General features: G+C 43.1%; 1 protein-coding gene across 2 annotated transcripts in view; it reads right to left on the bottom strand.

Annotated features, from left to right (window-relative positions):
• Positions 1-12,428: 12,428 nt before the first annotated feature.
• LOC126262450 (ejaculatory bulb-specific protein 3-like) overlaps positions 12,429-24,308 on the bottom strand; it is a 66,196-nt gene continuing 54,316 nt past the window's right edge. The window contains exons 1-2 of one of the 2 annotated variants that reach the window (XM_049959103.1): positions 16,090-16,337; positions 12,429-12,685 (exon numbers count right to left, since the gene is read on the bottom strand). In XM_049959103.1, the coding sequence (XP_049815060.1) occupies positions 12,495-12,685; positions 16,090-16,285 (387 nt within the window). In that variant the 5' untranslated portion in view covers positions 16,286-16,337 and the 3' untranslated portion in view covers positions 12,429-12,494. Of the gene's footprint in view, positions 12,686-16,089; positions 16,338-24,308 lie in introns of those variants that run through there. The other variant, XM_049959104.1, reaches the window with a different exon arrangement.

The raw sequence follows: 24,308 nt of genomic DNA, 5'->3' as shown, positions 1-24,308 counted from the left end.
TCTGCTGTCAGAAAGGCTTTCAGGCTAAAATTGGAAGAATTTCAGAAACAACTATGTAAACTATTCCCGAGCCGCCATGATTCAGTGGTTAAAGTATACCATGCATGGAAAAATGACGCTATCCAAATCTGGCATTGACCCAACTGTGGTGCACCACAGGCCCTAGATGGCAGCGGTGAACGGCGCCTGTTGAGATGTGTATAGGCGAATAGATGTGCAACTGTTGAGTAACTGACCGCCTAAATGAACGAAGGGGGTACCATCAGTGTCTCCTTAATGACCGTTCGCTTCTGCAGCAGGTGCCTGCTTTATGCACCCGTGTGGTCTGTTATTCATGGGCGACGAAGACTAAAATTTGCAAACCAATATCACAACCGGACGTCCAGTGAGTGCCGACGGGTAGCCTTTTCAGGTAAACCGCGTTCTACGCTCAGTTAGGGAGATGCCCGTTTGAGTGTACGGCGTGAAATGTCTGAAAGCAAACTACCCCCAATAGTCGTTGGAGCATTATGGTCTGGGGAATATTTTCTTGGCGTCCCCTGGATGACATCGTCATTCTGGAAGGCACAATGGAGCAACATAAGTACGTATCTATCCTTCAGGACTACGTCCACCCCTATATTCAGTCTGTTTCGCCTCAGCACGGTGGCATCTACTACCAGGACATTGCAACGTGTCATAGGGCTCGCAGTGTTCGTGCATTGGGCGAAGAGCACCAGGATGAGTTTACCATATGCTCCTGACCACCAGACTGAAGGGATTTAAACCCAGTCGAACATTTGTGGGACTATCTCGGTGGCGCTGTTCGCGCCCGGATCTTCAACCGAGAATCCTAGCACGACTGGCCAAGGTTCTGGAGTCGGCGTGACTGCACATCCCTGTCGACCTTCCAGAACCTCACTCACTCTCTTCTTGCACGTCTCGCGCTACAAAAGGTGGTTATTCAACCTTTCGACAGGTAGTCCCTTTAACATAACCGGACCGATATCACTTTGTCATGTTGTTTCATATTGTGTGTTCTTCCATGTCGTGTTCAGTAACTGTCCACAAACACTAATTTAAGAATGATATTGCTATATATCAATCCAAATACAGAAATAAGCAAGTTCTTAATGGTCGACGTACCGTATCCGTTCTATGCATATAAAACTGCCACATGAATAACGTGATAATTAGGCCCGCCCGGTTAGCCGAGCAGTCTAACGCACGGCTTTCCGGAGCGGGAAAGAGCACCTGGTTCCCGGCACAAATCTGCCCGGTCGACTAGTGTCGAGGTCCAGTGAGCTGGTCAGCCAGTGGATGGTTTTTAGGTGGTTTTCCATCTGCCTCGGCGAATGCGGGCTGGTTCCCCTTATTCAGCCTCAGCTACACTACGTCGCCGAGTGCTGCGCAAACAAGTACGCGTACACCACCATTACTCTACCACGCACACATAGGGGTTACACTCGTCTAGTGTGAGACGTTCCATGGAGGGGGGGGGGGGGGGCTCCACCGGGGCCGAACCGCACAATAACCCTGGGTTCGGTGTGGGGCGGCGGAGGGCTGAAGTGGACTGCAATAGTCGTCGTGGGGTTGTGGACCACTGCGGCTGCGGCGGGGACGGAGACCCTTCATCGTTTCTAGGTCCCCAGTTAACATAAAACATACAACGTGGTAAGTAAGACCCTTGAGCCGGTGCGGAGTGGTCCAACACGTAGCCGGATTGTGAGCGTGCAGTATTGACGCTGGCGGTTACTAGGAGTTGAGACAACGCAGGAGTGAGAGTGCAGTCCGTCCGTCTGTTGTGTACACAGAGCCGTGTGGCAGTGACAGTCTCGGGTGTAGCCTGTGCGAGATCAACAGTGAGCCTGTGGTAGCCGTCTTTCCATTGCCAGTGGCCGTGAGCTCAACTGCAAAAGAGCCACAAATCCGTATACAGATCCGAAGGTGGCAGGGAGGATACTGTTTCGACGCTAGCTAGTTCGCGATAATGAAACTTATTCGAAATGCTTTGCGAACAATATCGTAATATCAAGACAGTGTCGGCAACATCACTGGCGTTTGTTCGATACGCTGAATACAATTGCCTAGCACTTAACGGCGCTGTTGCTTCGATGGTCTCTAAACGACGTGGTGGTGTTCGGGTCTGATCATTCTCTGTAGTTTCCGTTGTCTGTGTAGCCTCCCTGAATAAGGTAAAATAAAACAGATGGTATTTCCTTATTATGTAATTTTGGTGTGTATTTAATCTAGAGTTGTTTATTTGCTTTAAGTACTTAGGACTTATTTCTTACTTTTGACACTGATTGAGAAACAGACATTCCTGTACTGCTTCTGTTCTATATCAGGAGCTGTTAAATTTCAGGAATTCTCCTTTACTATTGCAATGTGCGTCTTTGTTTTTAAATTTATGTTTCTTAAAAAAATTTGATTAGCAAGTTTTTAAAATTTAAATTGCGGAATTGTTAACTTTTGCTTATTTGGGACAAAGATCAAAAACCTGGTTCTTTACCACTGAAAACCTAATTCTGCACCACATTCCTCGAAACTATCCACATCACTAAACAACAAACGTCGAGTATGAGCATAAGTAAATGCACATTAAATATCTGAAAATGCTGCAAACAATATTACTCAAGCTGTAAGATGCGAGCCGAACTCTGAAAATACATTTGTAACTCGTGGCCTTAGAATGACCAACGGGAAGCAACTTCAAAGCAAGTTAACGTATTACTTGTCAATATCAGAGCCACAGGCCGCGTAACCACTGACAGGAAGCCCAGACAAGACTAGAATACTTCGTAAAGATCAAACGGCCTGCATCCAGAGAAACACACGGGGGCGCTCACTTCTCATTGGCTACCGCTACAGTTCCCTGAAGTGTCTCACTTGAAATATACTTCCGCAGCTGGTTAAAGACTGTGACACCTTCAGCAATGCACAGCTTGTTACGAAACGTCTTTGAGAGTGATCCACAATATAAGAGAAAAAAAATAATTCTGAAAGTTGTCGTTGTGATGAGCAACTTTCAACATCTTTCATGGAATGGTTTGTGTGTGTATTGTGTATTGAACCAGGGACCTAGAAACAACGGAGAGACTTCGTTCTGCCGTAGCCCTCAGTGGTCCACGACCCCACAACAGGCCACAGCAGTCCACCCACCCCACCGCCGCCCCACACTGGACCCAGGATTATTATGCTGTTCGGCTCCCAGTGGACCCCCACCCCCTGGGAACTTCTCATACCAGATGAATGTAACCCCAAATGATTGCGCGGTAGAGTAATTATGGTGTACTCATATGTGGAGACAGTGTTTGCGCAGCAATGGCCCACATAGTGTAACTGAGGCGGAATAAGGGAACCAGCCCGCATTCACCGAGGCAGGCTGGCTGGCACACCGGACCTTGACACAAATCCGCCTGGTGGATTCGTGCCGGGGACCAGCACGCCTTCCTGCTCGGAATTAGCGCGTTACACCGCGCAGCTAGCCGGGCAGGCATGGACTGGTTTACTCACTTTTATCTATTGTACTTCTTGATTCCCTATTTTATCTGTTCGCACACTTTTTTAGATTCTTTGATAGCGTAGTGTTACAAAAGCTTCCAGCTTCTTCCTCCCCAGATTTCCAATGGTCCTTACTGCACCTACATATAGTGCTGTGCTCCAGACGTGCACTTCCAGCAGCTTCTCCCTAGATCCTATTTCAGTCTCTGATACCAGTATGCATTTGTGGCTGGATAAAGCTTTCCTCTCCTGTACGAGTCTACTCCTGATATCTTCATTGCTTCGACAGTCTTGTGAAATCTGCTTCCTGGATAGAGGAGCTCTTCACTTTGCTCACAAAAGTTCATTTCTCAATTCTGATGTCAAGCAAGTCGTCGGTCCCTTTCTAATACTCTATATCAGCTTCCTCATTGCTCCGTTTATTCTTAAGCTTTATTCCGTGTTCTGTAGTATGTACGTTGCTTGTAATAGGTCTTGTAAGTACGAAATTTATTTCATTTAATCTCCTCTTCGACCTAGAAATAGAACAAGAATGGTAATAAGTTTCAAATATTCCTCACACCCTTCTTAACATGAACTTCTAGATTATTCGTCTGCCTCTGTGCTTCAGCTCCAACAGAGGATTGTAAACATCTTATTCCAACTTACATTATCAAAGGCCCTCTCAGGGTCCAGAAATTCTTGATAAGTGTCCTCTAAAGCTGCCTGCATTACTAAGTTTCACTGGTGTTTTTCCTTTCCCGAAACAAAAGCGACCATCCCGTAAGTCTTATATTTATATTTTTCTCTATATTATCATAATCAGCAGCTATAAGCGTCACTAGCTACTAATCGTGCGATAGTGATTACACTTACCTGCACACTCCTTTTTGGTTATAGAATGATAATGTGCTGTTCCGCATATCTGATGATAAGCCGCCCGTTAGATGGATTTGTGATACGAACTTAAATGACGACTTACTTCCTTAACCTCTCAAAGATTTTCCTAACATCGAAGGAACATTACAGAGCCATTAACAACTTGTCTGATCTTAGACCACCCAGCGTTCAATCAAACTAGTTACTGGACTAGAAATTTCTTCACTTCACCTTTCTCTTCTTCCTCTGACACACTTGGGAAGAGTTTCCTCTCCTCGCACATTTCATATAAAGATTTTTACGAAAAAATAAGGACTAGGCAATGGAAAGACGCTTCATAACGTTCCCCTTTTCGATGTGAGTGATATAGTTGTGGAAAAATAAATATTCAGCCCTCTAGAATTGTTACGAGAAAGACTTTCTTTTATTTGCCGCCTTAAGGTAGTTAGTGATTCCACAAAACTGAATTCTATTTTTTCTGGGTGGATAAAGTAACGCCAAATTAATTCGTTTCGTTGTTCTGTATCTTTGTCATTCGCATTCAAATTAAGTAATGGATTGCTTGCCGCCACGGTACTAATGTGATGTAAAGGTTTTCAGTCTGTTCATGTTTTTCTGAAATGGTTCAGCTTCCATTTATGATGGGTGTTGAATAGCATATCAATGTTTAAATGCGTGTATTGTAAAGCAACATGTAACGCATGGGAGAGATGCGCCTGACTTTAATGGTGTAGTCATTCATCAAATGTACCTGAACACTATTAATTGTTCAGCCATCCATCAAATGTACCTGAACACTGTATTCAAGTCGAACATTTCCCGCTGTACGTTGGCGTCACGACTTTGGTCTCCATGCTACCTTTCGGAATGTGTAATGTGGTAATGTGGTAGGAGTACGATCTAATTCATTGCACTGACCTTTTTTGTCGCGATGAATTTTGAAGACCTCTCATTACTTTTATTGTTATTCCAGAAAAGATTTTGAAACAGAAAGGCAAGCAATGACAATGTTACGTCTATTACTACGCACAATAATTGGGCTATTTGCTTTAAAGCGCAGCAATATTTGCATCGGAATGTCACACTGTTAACATTTTCGATACCTTAAACAGAGTTTCCTTTGTTTTTCTATCCTTTACATGTGGGTTTCCTCTCTGATATTGAGCAAAATATCAACGCCCTGATTTCGGCGACCCTCTTCGACGCACTCAAGACGCCTGGAATGTACGCAGTAGCAATACTACTGGAGGCCCGATTTCTTATCGACGACGACTGCACAACACTCTTCACTTAAAAAAGCTTCACAAACATGGTTATAGACACCCAACTGCGAGTGATTAGTGATGCCTCACCACTTGAAAGCTGCTGGTGCTCTAGCTGTAAGGTTCAAACCAGTCTGACTTCGACGTACATCCAAGGAAAGTTGCCTAACAAAACTTGGCATGCTAGGCAAACTCTTGGAGTAGTGCTCTTGAATGGACAAAGAAAGTTGTAATTACCGAGTTATTTAAGATATCCATCGATCGAACAGTATAAGCTACAGTGTGAAATGTAGCATTGGAATAACAGTTACACTTTTAATTTCCTGCTGCATTACATGTTGACATAATGGTTGCTAGATATTGGAATACTAAGTCTAACCACTCATCTGGCGTATACACTCATGATAAGTGGAAGCAGATGTAACTGCTACGTTGGGTCGCTGCCATCAGCATGGTGAATAAAATAGTTCAGTGTGCCATATCATATCATTAGACCTTGTTCAGGCTGCCGCTATGACTGTCGAGCGGAGGATGAATTATATCCGCTATATCAGCACATTTTATCGTAGGTAGGCCATACGAAAGGGCCTCTGCATCTCCTAGATCATGCATGAACTGCGATCTTCACCTGCCACACTGTCAAGAGTATACAGCGAGTGTTTCGACTAGGGAAACACCAGCGCGGTTGAAGTGCCGTGGTTAACTGTTCGTTGATGATCGTCGATTACTGCGGATTGCAGCAGCGGTTAGATGAGTCATTGTGCAGGAAATCACTCGCAGCTCAGTATAGGGCGGTAACGATCTGTGAGCCGCTAAAGCGGCACTGTAGACATCACTCCATAGGTGTGTCTCTGCCAGTACTTCAAAGAGCGCCGAGAATAGCGTGGGAAAATAAACACCGCCGGTGGGCGGCCTCAATAAAATCTAACACAAAAAAACGACTCGCCACGGGGGAATTATCCAAAAGAGACTGAAATCGGTAGATGTGCCTGTATAGAGAAACAAATGTTTAAAATTTCAGAAAAACTGGACAATTTACTCAAGAGAAGGAGCGTCATCTAACTGAGCAACAAACGGGATGAAATTCGCAAAGACTTTATTCTCTGGTATCGACACGTCCCCTGTTTGCTATCCTTGCCAATTGCGCAGTAAAACTGCACTGCAGCGTCATATATTCATCCATCGGCCACCAAACTATACAATTTTCCTTTTTCCGTCTGCATCTTGTAGTGAGACGCGAAATTGAAGCGTCACCCATCCACTAGTGTCAGCCCAGTTTGCAGGTGAATATAAGTTTAATTTAATGTTTTGTTTATATATTTTTGTAATCTTTGTAATTGTTGTGATTTATCTAAAGTTTTGTATTTATTTTTTATATTTCATGTACGGAGAGGGCGGCGCAACGAACGGAGACAGCATCTTCACTGCCGGGGCCAGAGAGAAAATTGCTGGCCACTATACGTCGCGGGTCGACAACCAAAGAGCAACAGAAGATCCTGAAACCGAGTTGTTGCGTCCTGCTTCTAAAAACTGAAAAAATAAGAATTTGTAATGTTTGTACAACAATGACGTCATAGAAAGTTAATCATGTTGTAAATGTTCAGTCCTGTCTTGTCAAGGCTCAGGTTCACGTCTATATGTAGTATATAGGAAGATAATAAACTAGTGTATACTATAAAAGTTTAAATACGTGTTCCGAGAATTTATTTATGAATAATTATATTAAGGAAGAAGTATCACTGATTTATTTGACAAGATTATTAATTTTTGACAACGTTCATCGCGAGTTTGAGTCTTAAAGTTTATTCAATGTGGTTTTAATATTTATTAAAGCAGATAACTTGCATTAATATAATTTCTGAGAAGAAACAAACGACATCTAAATTGAAAAAAGTTTGCGCAAACCAATTGGACGGAGTGACGTAATTCTGCGCATACGACTCAAATGATGATGTTTTAATTACAGTTTCGTTCAATTTTAAAAAGAATTTAAATAATTTTGAAGTGTGTTGTAACTGACGTAGGTGGCGAAGTCTGCACATGGTCATATGTTAAAAGAAAATCATTTATACAAAACTTACGTCGTTACACTACAATCTGTATGATTATCATTTTGTGACCAATCTGCGTAACTCCTCCTGGTGCGTCGTTTTCTCTTGAGTGTATACTTACAAGTCGTCTGGTGTGTAGTGATACACATAAGAGCACACAGATAGTGAAGTGCGAGTGCGTCGAAAACGTCATGAGACGAGGCATCTCACTTGTCAACCAGGCACAATTCAGACCGGTAATGGGTGTATTCCCCCGCGGGGTATGTTCAAGTGCGATTAAATGGGGACTTCCATATTTCCACCATCCTCTCTCAACGGCGACCTATTACCGTTTATTCGTCCTCAGTACTCCAAAATAACTTTCACCTCCAAGACCAATCACTCTAAGATAGGACGATTTCAGGAACAAGGCCGTGGTAGTGTTTGAGTGGTCTCCTGACACACCTGACCTCAAACGTGTCAGAACCCTATCGGAAGCCATGGAGAGAGATGTAAAGGCTTTGGCCCCAAAGACGATCACCCTCCGTGCTTTTCGGGCAGCGGGTGCGAAGGCGTTGATCTGGTGCCTAGTGCAGTTTTTGCCAGAATGCATTACCACCGCCATCAACGCGGAATAGGTTGCTACATTCTGCTACACCGGTGTCGCTAATTCAGTTGATCGAGACTGTAGATACACATAATGCTACAACTCTTGTCTCTTCTGTTGCTAGACACTATTCTTCTCTTTCAGGTATTTTATTTCCCGGACAACATCTCCTTATTTATGGTCTCGCATTATGTCCACAGCACCTGAAACTGATTGGTTAGTCTGCAACTACGTTGATCTAAAGATAATCTGCAAATAATAAAGCCGAAGTGGCCGAGCGGTTCTAGGCGCTTCAGTCTGGAACCGCGCGACCGCTACGGTCGCAGGTTCGAATCCTGCCTCGGGCATGGATGTGTGTGATGTCCTTAGGTTAGTTAGGTTTAAGTAGTTCTAAGTTCTAGGGGACTGATGACCTCAGAAGTTAAGTCCCATAGTGCTCAGAGCCATTTGAACCATTTGAACAGATTGTAACGTTTCAGTAATTCAATAGTCGTCGATTACTTCATGTAACAGTATGTCATTTCTTAATATGCTCTCTATACCTGAAAACTAAGCTGGGTCGTGCATAGAAACCAAACAAGAGCGATTTAAACTAATCATCGGATGCCATAACATTTAACAGGCTTACTGATTCGATATTCTAGGATGTTGGGTAGAACCCGACAGAAAAATATATTAAATACACTGAAGCGCCAAAGAAACCGGTATAGGCATGCGTATTCAAATAGAGAGATATGTAAACAATGCCGCGTTAGGCAAATCCTACATAAGACGACAAGTGTCTGGCGCAGTTGTTAGATCGGTTACTGCTGCAGTGGGAGGTTATCAAGATTTAGGTGAGTTTCAACGTGGTGTTATAGTCGGCGCACGAGCGATGGGACACAGCATCTCCGAGGTAACTATGAAGTCGGGATTTTCCCATACGACCATTTCACGAGTGTGCCGTGAATATCAGGAATCGGTAAAACATCAAATCTCTGATATCATTGCGGCCGAAAAAAAACCCTACAAGAACAGGAACAACGACGACTGAAGAGAATCGTTCATTGTCACTGGAGTGTAACCCTTCCGCAAATTGCTGCAGATTTCAGTGCTGGGCGATCACCAAGTGACAGCATACGAACCATTCAATGAAACATCATCGATAAGGGCTTTCGGAGCCGAAGGCTCATTCGTGTACCCTTGAAGACTGCACGACACAAAGCTTTACGCATCGTCTGGGCCCGTCAACACCGACATTGGACTGCTGATAACTAGAGAGCTGAAGGACGTGTGCGGGTATGGAGATAGCTTCATGCCCTACATGGCAGCAGGGGACTGTTCAAGCTCCTGGAGGCTCTGTAATGGTGTGAGCGTATGCAGTTGAAGCGATATGGGAGCCGCGATATGTCTAGATATGACTCTGACAGGTGACACGTACGTAAGCATCCTGTCTGATAACCTCCATTCATTCATGTCCAGTTTGCATCCCGACGGACTCGGGCAATTCCAGCAGGACAAAGCGACATGTCCAGAAGTGCTACAGAGTGGCTCCAGGAAGACTCTTTTGATTTTGAACACTTCCCCTGGCCGCCAGACTCCCCAGACATAAACATTATTGAGCATATCTGGGATGCCTTGCAACGTGCTGTTCAGAAGAGATCTACAACTCCTCGTACTGTTACTGATTTATTGACAGCGCTGCAGGACTCATAGTGTCAATTTCCTGCAGCACTTCTTGAGACAGTCGAGTCCACGCCACGTCGTGTTGCTGCTCTTCTGCGTGGTCGCGGAGAACCTCAACGATATTAGGCAAGTGTACTAGTTTCTTTGGCTCTTCAAAATATACTATGGAGAATTTTAGTATTACGTGGGAAAACCTTAGAAGCAGCATTACAGAGAACTAAGACATACTGAACAAATGAATTCTACAAAATCATGGCCGGAACTAGTTTCCTAAATATTACTGATCAACAGATTTTAAAACAGAAGAACAAAGACGAAATTCAGGCTGCACAATTGACATATTTTAGGGCGTTCATAGCAGAAGATAGAAGAGAAACGCGGACATACGTTGGCAGTTGAAAATCTGAAAAATTATTGTATTTTGGAGACAAGAATTATGCAATCACGTACGGAGAATTTCCAGTGAAACAATACCAATTTTGACTCGCTAAATAGGAGATGGATCCATCAGTGACAGACTTTTAGCGGCTATACCAAATGCACTTGGTTTTCTGCTTTAATTACTCTTTGTTTGCCTCTAATCACACCTGTCTTCCATTAAGGATGCGTTTCATAGAAATCTTTCGTATACTATACATTCTGTTTTTTATTTATATATTTCGTACCATCTCTGTTCATTCCCCCTGTAGCACCATACTTCAAATACATCGAGTTTCTTTTTCTGTAGTATTCACTATTCATTATCTACATCCATCGAATGCTATCGTCCAGACGGACAGTTTCAGAAATCAGTTCTCCGTTTATATTATATAGCAGCACAGCCCTTTTATTAACCAAAGATTCCTCCCTTTGCACATGCCTGCTTCAAATATCTTCCTTCCTTGGCTGATCTGGTAGGTCGTGTTTTGAAGATACCACTAATTGCTACTTCCACTCCCTCTTCCCAAATTTTGGGATTTACGTAACATCTTTTACTGTCTGTGAATGAATCGTTATTCACCATCTCCATCCTCATTTATTTCCCATGGCCTTGGGGCACAGTCTGTGGGAAGAAGGTTTCTCTCATTAGAGGATTCCCAGCAATTAGCAAAACACACACTCCGTAAAACACAAGTCGTCCTAATTAATGTAACTGTGAAACTCATTAATGTACTTGTGTACGTGCAAGGAATCACTAGACAAGCCAACTCCATCGTGCGACAGACTAAGCTGCATACCTCGTAAATGCAGACGAATATGCTTGTTTAGCGTTGTCCTGTTTCTTTCTTTCTTGTCGCTAATACGGCTACAAAGTAGAGCTCAGTGATTTATAGCTGGCCGGAGTAGCCGTGCGGTTCTGGGCGCTATAGTCTGGAGCCGAGCGACCGCTACGGTCGCAGGTTCGAATCCTGCCTCGGGCATGGATGTGTGTGATGTCCTTAGGTTAGTTAGGTTTAATTAGTTCTAAGTTATAGGCGACTGATGACCTCAGAAGTTAAGTCGCATAGTGCTCATAGCCATTTGAACCATTTTGATTTATAGAGCTTTCAGCATGCTGAAACAACATCGTGCGCATTTCTTAGCGGGTCCCTACATGAATTGAGCTAATGGAATCAGTGCTGTAGTCACCTCAAATTATACTGATGACCTCTATCGATTGTATGTCTGTTAAAAAATTGCTCCACGTAAACAATTCTACGAGCCATTATATCATAATTTCTTATAGACTGCTGACAGATAACACCGCCTATCACTTGCGTGCGTAAAACAAACTGAGTTAACGATATAATCCAATACGGTGCTAGTATGTTTATAAGGTCCGCGATATCAAATTATTTATGTAAAAATCATTTGATAGCACTCTTAGGGTTTCGGTGCACATGCTTTTACACATAAAAGGACTAAATGTTTTAAATTATAGTTACATACTTACTACTCTTCCTGACAGTCGACGTAGCCTGATGATCGGGTTCGTGTTGTGTGTAACAACTAATAAAACACATTAAATCGTATAGCCAAGGAGAAATATATGAATACACGAGTATGCCCTATGTCTTAGCCGTTTCTTTAAGACATCAGCTGCTAGGGCCGACAATAAGCTGTTAAACATTCCATTATAAAAACAATGGCGGAATACTTGCATAGACCAGACCGAATCTCCATCTGGAATTCTCTGTATGAGCCCCCTACTCTCGCAGCACAAATGGACCCACTTCATTAAATTAAATAAATAAAAGGAATGAAGTGGTTCCATTCACCTTAATGTCGTTAGAGACGGAGCAGAATTGGAGAAGGTTAGGAAAGGAATTGCCCTTACTTAATGATCCACCCCGTCCGCCATCGTATGAGTTAGATAAATCAGAAAAAATAATCGACAGCAACCCGCTTTTGATCCCAACAGCTAAACTGATAGGTCTAAATTTCCATTCCGTCAGAGTCGTCGAACAACATTCAGGAGCCTTCTTGAAAGTTTTTCGCCAAAGCAAACTGCCTTATTTCCTGTTTTTATCGTGATTTTGGGAGTGTTACATTAAAAACCATGCGTTGAGTTACAAGTTATAGTTTATTTGAGAAAAACATTTAGATAGGATAGACATGGGAGTACAGTGGTTATTCGTGGAGCTCCTTCTCCCTGTCCTCGTACTTCTTGCTGTAGGTGCCGTCAGGGTCGTACTTGGCCTTGAGCTGCGCCCAGATGTCGGGCTTGTGGTTGATGAGGTGCTTCAGCACCTTCTTGGTGCCCTCCTTCTGCTTCTCGTTGCACTTGGCGCACTCGCTGCTCAGCGCGTCAGGGACGGCTTCTGTATGAAAAGACAATACTTAGCGACCTGGTAGACCCGCTAACCTAATGTAAACTGAACAGAACAAAATCTCCTGCGAAATGGCTCTCTCTTTACAATTCTGCTACCTCCTACGTATATGAAATACAACATTTCTTTACTGTTCCTAAATCGAGATGGCTGGGTGTTGTGTGCTGTCCTTAGGTTAGTTAGGTTTAAGTAGTTCTAAGTTCTAGGGGACTTATGACCACAGCAGTTGAGTCCCATAGTGCTCAGAGCCATTTGAACCATTACTGTTCCTAAAAACTTTCACAATCACCTTATTTAAAGCATGATTATTATCATGCACATCATATTTTCAGGAAATCTATACTGTGGCATTATCTCTGAACTTCAGATCTGATGTAATTCAGACGTGAATTTAGAAACATGTGTAAATGCTACATACTCGTGTATCCATTGACTTCCGCAACAGAATTTGCCAAGTACTGAACCAGACATAGACAGTGTATAAAATTATCTTCTTTGATAATGTGTAATACTTTCTGACTTGTGTTACCTAATCGACACCAGCCACCCTACAAGGATATTTAGCAAATAGATTTCTTTTGAATATTTCTGTGGATTACTACATATCAGTCATAATGAAAATATCTTTAAAATGATTAAAAACGGTCTTCACCACAGTGAAATATTTATTTGCAGTTGTTACCAGTCTCAATCAGAATGTGACCATCTTCAGACTATTTGTACCATGATTTTAAGCGGTAGTGGAAAACGGAGAAACTGCTCCGCTCACCACCACCGCCTACCATCATGGTATAAATAGTCTGAAGATGATCACATTCTGGCTGAAACCGGTTACCATCACAAACAAATATTTTACTGTGATCAAGACTGTTTTTAATCAATCATAATACGTTGAAACAACTTGTAGTTCCACTCTCATCTGAAATACTTTAACCAGTTATAATTATGGTGTCGCTTTATTGATCTTACCATTGACCCCTGCCTCCCAACACTAACATCTCCACTCCACTAATACAATTTACAGAACTTGCTGTGATTCCTCTGTTTGCATTACAACGAGATTAAGTACTGTGAATTACAGTGCAGCGCTAGTCATACCTCCACACAAAAGTGTTCTATGATTTTGAATCTACACGAACGAAGAGAATGTTCAATGGGCACTTTATGCACAACCCATATATTTAGTTAACCTAAAACATACTCTGCACAAATCTAAGTTATAGGATTCGAAAGAAAACATTGACAATGGGTAAATTATTATAATGGTTTCTTTTGTACACCACTAAAAATGCATAAAACGATTTAAATAAATAATAATTAATCAGCTGAAAAAAATGAGAAATACTTTTCTACAAGATAATAGCACAGAATAATGCTGTTATTTTGCTTGAAAGGGTAAAGTACGAGCTGAAATTAAAGTTTTACACGACACACAAGAAATGACTCACTATAGACACAACATACCGAAATAAAAGCTGACTTACAGGAAATGTGGTGAATATTCAAATGGTATAGCGTCAGTGAGAAATATGAATTCTAGAGATTCAGGACTGGATAGAGAGAAAATTATACTCTTTAATCAGATTCTGTAGTAATCAAGACATTTGTTCACAATAGCAAACACCGATCTATAGAACAAAGAGTCGAAAAGTATATAACAGAAAAGGAGTATATCTATTTCCAGATTAATGATTTCACCTATAAATTGTCAGCTGACTTAAAATTGTTTTGAATTAACGTACAGAGAAGCATATGTACAAGAACTGAAAGTGAGACGAAAGGTTTTATTCTCTGCCGGAATGGAAAACGTTGATGCATTTAACAAACGTTAGAGGACGGTTGCAATCTGAGCAGTACTTCTGATTTTAGACGTAATGTAGGAGACATATTAAAGGTAATTTTGTGAGAACATAATGTAGGATGACGCTGCTTTAGAAATCGAGAGAGATACCGCAGAAATGGGAGGAGGTAACAGAAAGGTAATGAAGCAACTGTCGCTTGATATTCGTGAAGCATCGCTAGATACTTCATAGCGATCAGCGCGCTGGAACCCCTCTGGCAAGTTTTCTCTGTCTGTCTGGCTGTCTCTCTCTCTCTCTCTCTCTCTCTCTCTCACACACACACACACACACACACACACAAATGTATATATACTCGAAAAGAAGTGAGGCGGCAGAACCACGTTTGACGCATACAGCAGCCTGGAACAGCAGCCTTCAGTGTTACTTACACTGCTGTCTCTGGAAGCATGGTTTGGGGATCTGCTTTAGAATCTGAAAAAAATTGAAAAACAGAAAAAAAGAACAGCCCCCTGCGTTGTATTTTCTCCTCGGGTACAAGTCCCTGCTCACAACTTATGGTCTGTAAGTAAAATAAAAAATGTAAATCACAACAAAAATTAAAAAACGAAATACGATGTTATGTACTTCGATAGCTAACTCATTGTGCTTGACGGGCGAAAATTAATATTACCTGGAACACTGCAAAGTAAATAATTGTAGCTCTCAAACATGACATGTTACAATTTTATTACAATGTCCGCAGGCACACACACACAAACGTACACGCATGCTCCCATGCGAACCACGTAAGTAGGAAGATTCTCTTCCATGGAGATATGTAGCGACCTAGCAGGGACTTGAGGTACAGAGAACTGATTTTTCAGAAAAAGAAATTTCTGAGACAAGGAAGACAACCACAGTATTATTTCTCACAGAGTAGTAAAACAGTAATCTCCTACAGTGAAACCATAAGTGGACACAATTTTTCATAGCATTCATTCATATCGACTTAAGGACGGTTCTGTATCATTAACACTGTGAAAATAGTCTCAAGATATGCCCTCCAGATTCTGTCTATCCTGTTCTTACCTCAAAGGTTCGTATTGACCAAGCGGTGTAAAAGATAACGCAAACATACAAAAAAAAAAGTATTACAAGAAAGTCACCTGAATAACCTGGATTCAGAGAGTAACCATGAGAAAGCGCTAAAAAGAGATAAAAGCTGCTCTTTAGCGAAAAATAAATGAGGAATGTTAGTATCTGGTAATAACAAATTGGAAAACAAACATTTTTCAGGCAAAATACCTGACAAGGAAGGATAGAGCCCGCCTCAAGAGTAAATATTCTGTGTCACTGGTACAGAAAATCTACAAAGTGACGAAGATTGGGAGACGGAACGTAGTGACTAAGCTGACAAGGGTTAGGCTTTGAATATATATGATGAAGAAACGATTACATCTTTCAGTGGTGCTCTGAAGATAGATACATTTAAGAATTTCCTCTCAGAATGGGAGTAGGGCATGGGCAGTGATACTTGTGCGGAAAGCGCCTCTGATGCGAGGTGATCTGAGTAGGAAAGGCACTGAGAGCCGCAACTGCCTACAGAACACTTACTCTTGAGTTCCTTGCCATCAGCGGTGCAGTTGGCTTCCCCATCCTCCATCAAGCACTGGACGTACTTGTTGAGCAGGCGGTCGTTGTTAATGATCTCGTCCAGGTTGACGTTGTCGTACTTGGTGGTGTACTTCTCCTCCGCGGCGGCGACCACAATGACGGCTAACGCCGCGACGAGTACCAGGGCGGCCTTCATGTCTGCTGGGAGTTGGGTCTGCGGGGTCACTTTAGATGCAGAAGCGGGTACTCTGCGCGTGTATATATACATGCAGCAGGTGGATCCCCCACTCCGCAACACACATCTTGCGCGTCCGCGGAGGCTCACTGCGTCACTCACCCAGCAGGTTTTTTTCCACTTCTGTTTGCATCGAATTTCTTTGCTCTGGTGGGAACTTCCCTGGCTAATTTTTCATCTCACTTGCACGTCAATCTTCGTTCATTTCGCTATAACTCCTCTGAATACTGCTACCCACAATTCAGGCCTGGTTTAGATATCTTTATAGTATATTACTAGCCTCGTTGAGTAGTTAGTTGTGAGTAGTTATTGTCCTGTCTTCGTTTCCTCCCATAGTTACCAGATATTTTAAGGATTACACAAACTTACGTTGCAGCTTCTTATTCACTCTAAATGATATAGTCTACGAGTATATGAAGTCGCCCGAACATGTAACTTATCCGTCCTCCCACAGTCATGTTCTGCACGTATTTATTTCTAATTGTATATCTGACATCAAGATTTTTTCGTTTCCACATTGATACGTCAAAGTTCCCAATTCTTTTTAGTTAAAACACTACCAGAGCTGCGAACGTAGATCAGTTTTTTTTTCTTTGCGACTAGCCTGTGAGTCTTCTATCACTTCATTTTCTTCTATGGTGCGTGTTGATTTTCTCCCTGCGTTTTCAAATCATCGATATTATGAAATTCAGTCTCAAATTGAAAGAACAGAACGAAAATAAAGACAAGATTTTAAGTTCTTTTTTTCCACGCAGTTACCCTCCACTGCTTTGTGGGTTTGTGTACTTTTCCTTTCTACATTTTTCTCCTTCTTCTGTAGTTTATTGGTTAGTCTGATCACAGTCACAAGCTACCTTTGCACAATTTTTTGTTCGTCCTGTGTCTCTTCGTCCATTTGGATCGTTCATAGCACAAGTTTCACTTACAGGTAATAGCGCACTTTTTTCCAAGAATTTCATTCGTACGCTCTGTATTCTACTCATTGCTCTATTGGTTTGAATCCAGCTCTCGGTGACTTACAGAACTGGAATAACCTTAGTTTTATGAAAGTTTATTCTTGTGAACTGCCTGGTCTTATTGTATAGTTTTCAGTGGATATTACCGCATATATTTCCATACTTTGCTATTATTGTTATGTTATTACTAATTCCTTTAATTCCTTATGTGGAGCATAGGGCTGCAACAAAGGATCGCCATCTTGTTCTGTCTTCTGCAAGTATTTTCACTTCTTCCCATCCTGTTCCTTGCTGTTGACCTTCTGCTCCAGCTGATGGTCTTTATGTCATTCTGGGCCTGCGTCGTCTCCGTCGTCCCTGCGGGATTCAACGAAGGGCTTCCCTCGCAATGTGTTCATTTGGTCTCCTAAGCGTATGTCCTAACCATCTCCACTTCCTGCTTCTTATTTGCAGCTCAGTCGGCTTCTGGCTGGTTCTTTCCCAGAGATGACATTTAGCCACCGTAGCCCCAGGATGTTCTTCAGCCATCTGTTGTTGAATGTCTGCAGCTTATGGATTAGCTGTTTTGTCACTTTCCATGTTTCACATCCATATATATTACTTTCAAATATCCGCAATTTGGTCCTCAATGTTATGTCTTTCGATCCCCAGATAGAGCGGAGAGTTGTAAAACCGCCTTTTGATTTGTTGATGCGGCTATTAATGTCCTTTGTTGCACCACCATAACCATGCTTTCATGGTAGCAAAACTTATCCACCCTTTCGATTATCTGGCACCCAAGCTTAAGTTATACGCTGTAGCTTTCTTTTTCCCGCATGTCTTTTGTTGTCGGGGCATTAATTTTCAAATCCACTTTCTTCGCAGCGGATTTCATATGTTCTTCTTTCCTTTTCATGTCGTTGAGGCTATGGGACAGAAGGCAAAGGTCATCTGCAAAATCTAGGTCTTCTAGATGTGTTTCATTGCTCCATTTTATTCCTCTCTCATTATTCGTTGCTTGCGCCATTACAAGATTCAGTACTATGCTAAATAGTATCGGTGAGAGCATGCAGCCCTGCTTAACTCCTGTTTTCACTGCTATTGGATCTGAAAGCAGACATTGATATTGAACCTGGCACGCGTATTTTTCATACATTCACTTGACAAGAACAGTTATTTCCTTGGGAATTCCAAACGTTTGCACTGAGCTCCATATTTTTGTTCTACTCGTAATTATACTGAAGAAGGCCTTGTCAAAGTCTACAAACAGCATGCAAAGCGGTGACTGGTATTCGTATGAATGTTCAGCTATTATTCTTAAGGTTTTTACCTGAATCCTGCTTGTTCTCTTCCTATTTTCATGTCTACATATGCTTTATCGTATTTAGGATTATTCGCGAGAGGATCTTGCTTGGGATTGACAGTAGGGTGATACCTCTCCAATTATGACAAACAGTTAGGTCTCCTTCCTTGGGGAGGTTGATGAGCAAGCATCTGTTCCAATAATTTGGTACTTTTTCATTCATTCATTTGGCTGTCGGGAGTGGATGTAAAATTTCTGCGTTATACGGGAATCTACTCTAAGTAACTCTACACTGATGTTGTCCAGGCCTGGAGCTTTTCCATTCTTTATCTGTTGGACTGGTTTAGCGATTTCCTCTTTGGATGGCGGTTAATTTATATATCTTGTGAGAGTCCTTCCCCATCCATATGTAGTTGAGTTACACTGTCATCTATAGTTTCAAGCTTCAGAACGTTCTCAAAATGTTGTTTCCACCTTTGCACTTGGTCTTCTCGAATTGTGAGTAGTTTTCCTTGTTTGTCCCTAATTGGCATATCATTCCCAAGTTTCTTATTTGACAATTTCCGTATGATTTTATATAGTGTCTTGTTATTGCCTCTGTTAACTGATGCCCCCGTCTTAGCTGCGAGATTTCTGATGAAAGTTCTCTTATCTTTTCTGTAACTTCTCTTCACCATCCTATTTAATCTGCAAGTTCCTGCTGGAGTTCTCCTTTTACTTCCCTTATCTGTGAGCAATTTAGCCGGAGTTTTGCATTCCTCTGTTGTATTGCATCCCAAGTATGGTCAGAGATGCAGTCTTGTCTGCTGTGGGCCTTTGTTCCAAGAATTTCTTCAGCAGTCTGTGCACAGGTCGTTTCCACTGAATCCTATTGACCCTCCATGTCGTTCTCTTCAATTCCTGTGCCAAGCACCTCGAAACGATTTCTCAGTTGGATCGAGAACTCCTATCGCTTTTGTATTGTCCAGCTTTCCAAAATTATACTTAATCCTCTTCTGCCTGCAGTGTCTCTTGTGTGCAGCTATTTTTAGACAGACCGTTGCCAGCATATGGTGGTGGGTGCTTCCGACATCTGATCCTCTTTTATTCCTCACATCTAGGAGTGATTTTTTCCAGATCCTGCTAAATTCGGAGTAGTCTATCCGGTTCTCTGTTCCGCCGTCTGCTAACGTTTATCGGGGTAAGTGGAACCTCCAATGATCAGGTTAAATATGCCGCAAAAGTATATGAGACGTCCGACATTGGCATTTCGGGTGTCCAGTACATGTTGCCCGATAATCTGCTCTATCCCATCCTTGTCATTCCAAATGTTTGCGTTAAAGTCATCCATCAGCAGGAGTATATCTCTTCTTCGACACTTTTGCCGTGTTTCTTGGAGTTTGCTATAAAACTTGTCTTTCTCTTCACCCTCAGACAGTTCTGCTGGTGCGTAACATCGTACAGTGGTCACTGGTCTTACCCTCGTTGCAAAGCGAGCGACTATGATTCTCTTTGAATTGGGTACCACTCAATCAAAGACTGCTTCGCTCCCTGGTCTAATATTAATGCCACTCCTCCATGCCATTCTTCCAGAATAGAGGAGGATATGTCCTTCTTTTATTCTTCTTTCTCCAAATCCAGTTATTCTTATTTCACATAGTCCTAAAATTTATAATCCGTATCTTTGCATGTCTTGTACCACTTCCGTTTGTTTACCTGTTTACTATACCCATACCAATAACTCTGTTGCAAGAAGGGCAACATTTTCGCAAAGACCAGTCAGCTAGAATAAACAATTTTATGTCATTCTGTCAGTTTCGACATTTGCGGCATTGTGAGGTGCACACGAAACATAACGTCGCTCTGTGTCAGCGTACACTCTTGCCAGCGCGTTGTATCACTTCCATCAGTGCGCCGCGACGAATTATCCGTCACAAATCACATCTGCGTAAGTGAGGTCCTTGGAACCGTAAGGATATTTCGGTGTAAAAGAGAGCCAAGGAACCAAGGAAATCGCGCTGCTCATTAAAAAAAAAAAGGTTAGAAGTAAGCACAGAGAAGAGACCGTATGTGGTTTCTTCTAATACTTACCAGAAGGTGGGAAGAGAGTGTGGGACGAATCGCCTCAGACAGACTGCAAATCAACACGGCAAGAAACTACAGAATTAATATTTTTACACTTACACGACGCAAAAATCTTTATTTGGAATTGCCATCCATTCATTGTAAGAGATTTTAAGAATATTTTTTCAAAGTGGTCGTGAGTCGCTTCATGTTTTAGAGGCACTTAGGAAAATTAAAAACACTGGTCGTGTCTGTTCTGATGGAACACAAACCAAGCACGTTAGTGTTCCACCAGTGAAAATGACGTCCAGTGGAATCCAATGGAGCATTAACAAGTGCGGAAACGAGGAAGTTACCAACATTCTTATCATCACCTCTGAAGACATTATTTATTTACGCGTATCAAATTTGAAACTCATTTAAAAATAGGAATGAATAGATAGAAGTCGACCATAAGGTATTTAAAAATTAAGATATATTACAAAGAAAGTAAACACAATAAAAATGAAGTCATATTATACGAAAATTTTCTACCATTTCATCTAGTCCACCGAATGTTCAGAACAGTTTCTGATTTGATGTACAATTTGTTAATCACCATGTACATAAGCAGCATCAGTATCTTTGGAGAAACCCCAAGAGTAACTTGCGCTCTTGTGCACTAGCGCGCTGGCTATCCAGAGCTTTCTTGTACTGAATGACATTCTAGCCTAAGAGACAATTAAGACTAATAGGAGTCTTCTTCTTGATATAAGTTTCTTCTTACACTCAAGTCTGCTGATAGCCTGTGCAATGGAAGTCGAAAATCATCATGCATTTTGTGGAACTGTACATCAGTTGCCACTCCTATGATCACTGAGGGCGGGGTTACGATGCATACGGTAAACTGACGAAAATGGGAAGTCTTACACCTTAAACTCCTTTTCCGAACACTACCAGACTAATACTCTAATATTTCCAAGTCTGCTAGATATGATTAAAACTACACCTTACTTCTACGATAACTTATTTTCAGTACAGACAAAAACCGTTCCTACAGAAGAAGAATAGTGTGAGTACAAGATGGCTACAGGTATGCCTGAAACTACTGGAAATCTTTAGGTGGACGCCGCAACACACTATGCACACTGCTGTTTGTTGCCGTCTTTCGAAATGTGAGAGAGATCGTGTCTGCGCAACGAGCTACAACGAGGTGGCAGTGGATTAAGAAACATGACCATCGGTTCTTCCATATGGACTGTTGTAATAGAAGTTGTAAGATCGATCGTTTCGCTGGCAAACAGGCTGATGCCCACAGCTGAAATCCAGGCAGAAGTTATAGGCAGTGTGTCACAGAGAATCGTTGGGAACAGACCCTGGATGCTGGATTGAGATCACGAACTTTGAAACATCGTATATATCATCATCGTCTGCCAGAGACAACCGAGATTTGGATAGTGTAGAAGCAGACTCAATCGGGACACTGAGGGGCGACCAGTGGTATTCTGAAATGAGTTCCATTTCTGTGGCAGTCAGAGCGACACCAACATGTCCGTGGACGATCTGGTGAAAGACCATGGGTTCCGACGATTCTCGACACCTGTAACGGTGCGAGGAGCTATTGGCTACGACACCAGATCTGACTTGGTAACTGCAGACGGGAGGCTGAGTGCTTGCCAGTATGTGACAAGAATGGTACAACCTATTCTCATATCCTGTTGTGTTCCCGCGAAATAAGGGAGAGCGTGTCACGGATACGATACGTTGCGGGATCCACTGCAGATGCAGGACCCGGTACTCTGCGCGTATATACACTCCTGGAAATTGAAATAAGAACACCGTGAATTCATTGTCCCAGGAAGGGGAAACTTTATTGACACATTCCTGGGGTCAGATACATCACATGATCACACTGACAGAACCACAGGCACGTAGACACAGGCAACAGAGCATGCACAATGTCGGCACTAGTACAGTGTATATCCACCTTTCGCAGCAATGCAGGCTGCTATTCTCCCATGGAGACGATCGTAGAGATGCTGGATGTAGTCCTGTGGAACGGCTTGCCATGCCATTTCCACCTGGCGCCTCAGTTGGACCAGCGTTCGTGCTGGACGTGCAGACGGCGTGAGACGACGCTTCATCCAGTCCCAAACATGCTCAATGGGGGACAGATCCGGAGATCTTGCTGGCCAGGGTAGTTGACTTACACCTTCTAGAGCACGTTGGGTGGCACGGGATACATGCGGACGTGCATTGTCCTGTTGCAACAGCAAGTTCCCTTGCCGGTCTAGGAATGGTAGAACGATGGGTTCGATCACGGTTTGGATGTACCGTGCACTATTCAGTGTCCCCTCGACGATCACCAGTGGTGTACGGCCAGTGTAGGAGATCGCTCCCCACACCATGATGCCGGGTGTTGGCCCTGTGTGCCTCGGTCGTATGCAGTCCTGATTGTGGCGCTCACCTGCACGGCGCCAAACACGCATACGACCATCATTGGCACCAAGGCAGAAGCGACTCTCATCGCTGAAGACGACACGTCTCCATTCGTCCCTCCATTCACGCCTGTCGCGACACCACTGGAGGCGGGCTGCACGATGTTGGGGCGTGAGCGGAAGACGGCCTGACGGTGTGCGGGACCGTAGCCCAGCTTCATGGAGACGGTTGCGAATGGTCCTCGCCGATACCCCAGGAGCAACAGTGTCCCTAATTTGCTGGGAAGTGGCGGTGCGGTCCCCTACGGCACTGCGTAGGATCCTACGGTCTTGGCGTGCATCCGTGCGTCGCTGCGGTCCGGTCCCAGATCGACGGGCACGTGCACCTTCCGCCGACCACTGGCGACAACATCGGTGTACTGTGGAGACCTCACGCCCCACGTGTTGAGCAATTCGGCGGTACGTCCAACCGGCCTCCCGCATGCCCACTATACGCCCTCGCTCAAAGTCCGACAACTGCACATACGGTTCACGTCCACGCTGTCGCTTCATGCTACCAGTGTTAAAGACTGCGATGGAGCTCCGTATGCCACGGCAAACTGGCTGACACTGACGGCGGCGGTGCACAAATGCTGCGCAGCTAGCGCCATTCGACGGCCAACACCGCGGTTCCTGGTGTGTCCGCTGTGCCGTGCGTGTGATCATTGCTTGTACAGCCCTCTCGCAGTGTCCGGAGCAAGTATGGTGGGTCTGACACACCGGTGTCAATGTGTTCTTTTTTCCATTTCCAGGAGTGTATATACACACTCCGCAAGGCACGTCTTTCCGTCCGCGCAGTTGTACTGCGTCACTCACCTAGCAAGTCTTTTCCACTTCAGTTTGCATCTAATTTCTTTCCTCCGATGGAAACTTTGCTGGTTAGTTTTCCATCTCACTTTCCCATCAGTCTTCACTCATTTAGCTACAGCTACATACTATTAATTCCCGATTTTAGATTCCTATATAGCCTATCAATAATCTTGATTAATATTCAGTAGTGAGTAATTAATGTTCTTTCTCCGATGACTACCAAAATTAGTAAAGACCTCAAGCATTAGTGAAACTTACGTTTCCGTCTTCTTGTCACTCACTCTTGATGATATTAAGTGGAGTCGTGTGAACATATGCACTACTGGCCATTAAAATTGCTACACCACGAAGATGACGTGCTACAGACGCGAAATTTAACCGGCAGGAAGAAGATGCTGTGATATGCAAATGATTAGCTTTTCAGAGCATTCACAGAG

The sequence above is a fragment of the Schistocerca nitens genome, chromosome 6 (assembly GCF_023898315.1).
Source record: "Schistocerca nitens isolate TAMUIC-IGC-003100 chromosome 6, iqSchNite1.1, whole genome shotgun sequence".
Lineage (NCBI taxonomy): Eukaryota > Metazoa > Arthropoda > Insecta > Orthoptera > Acrididae > Schistocerca > Schistocerca nitens.
Note: the sequence above shows the minus strand (reverse complement) of the source record. Positions and strands in the feature narration are given on the sequence as shown.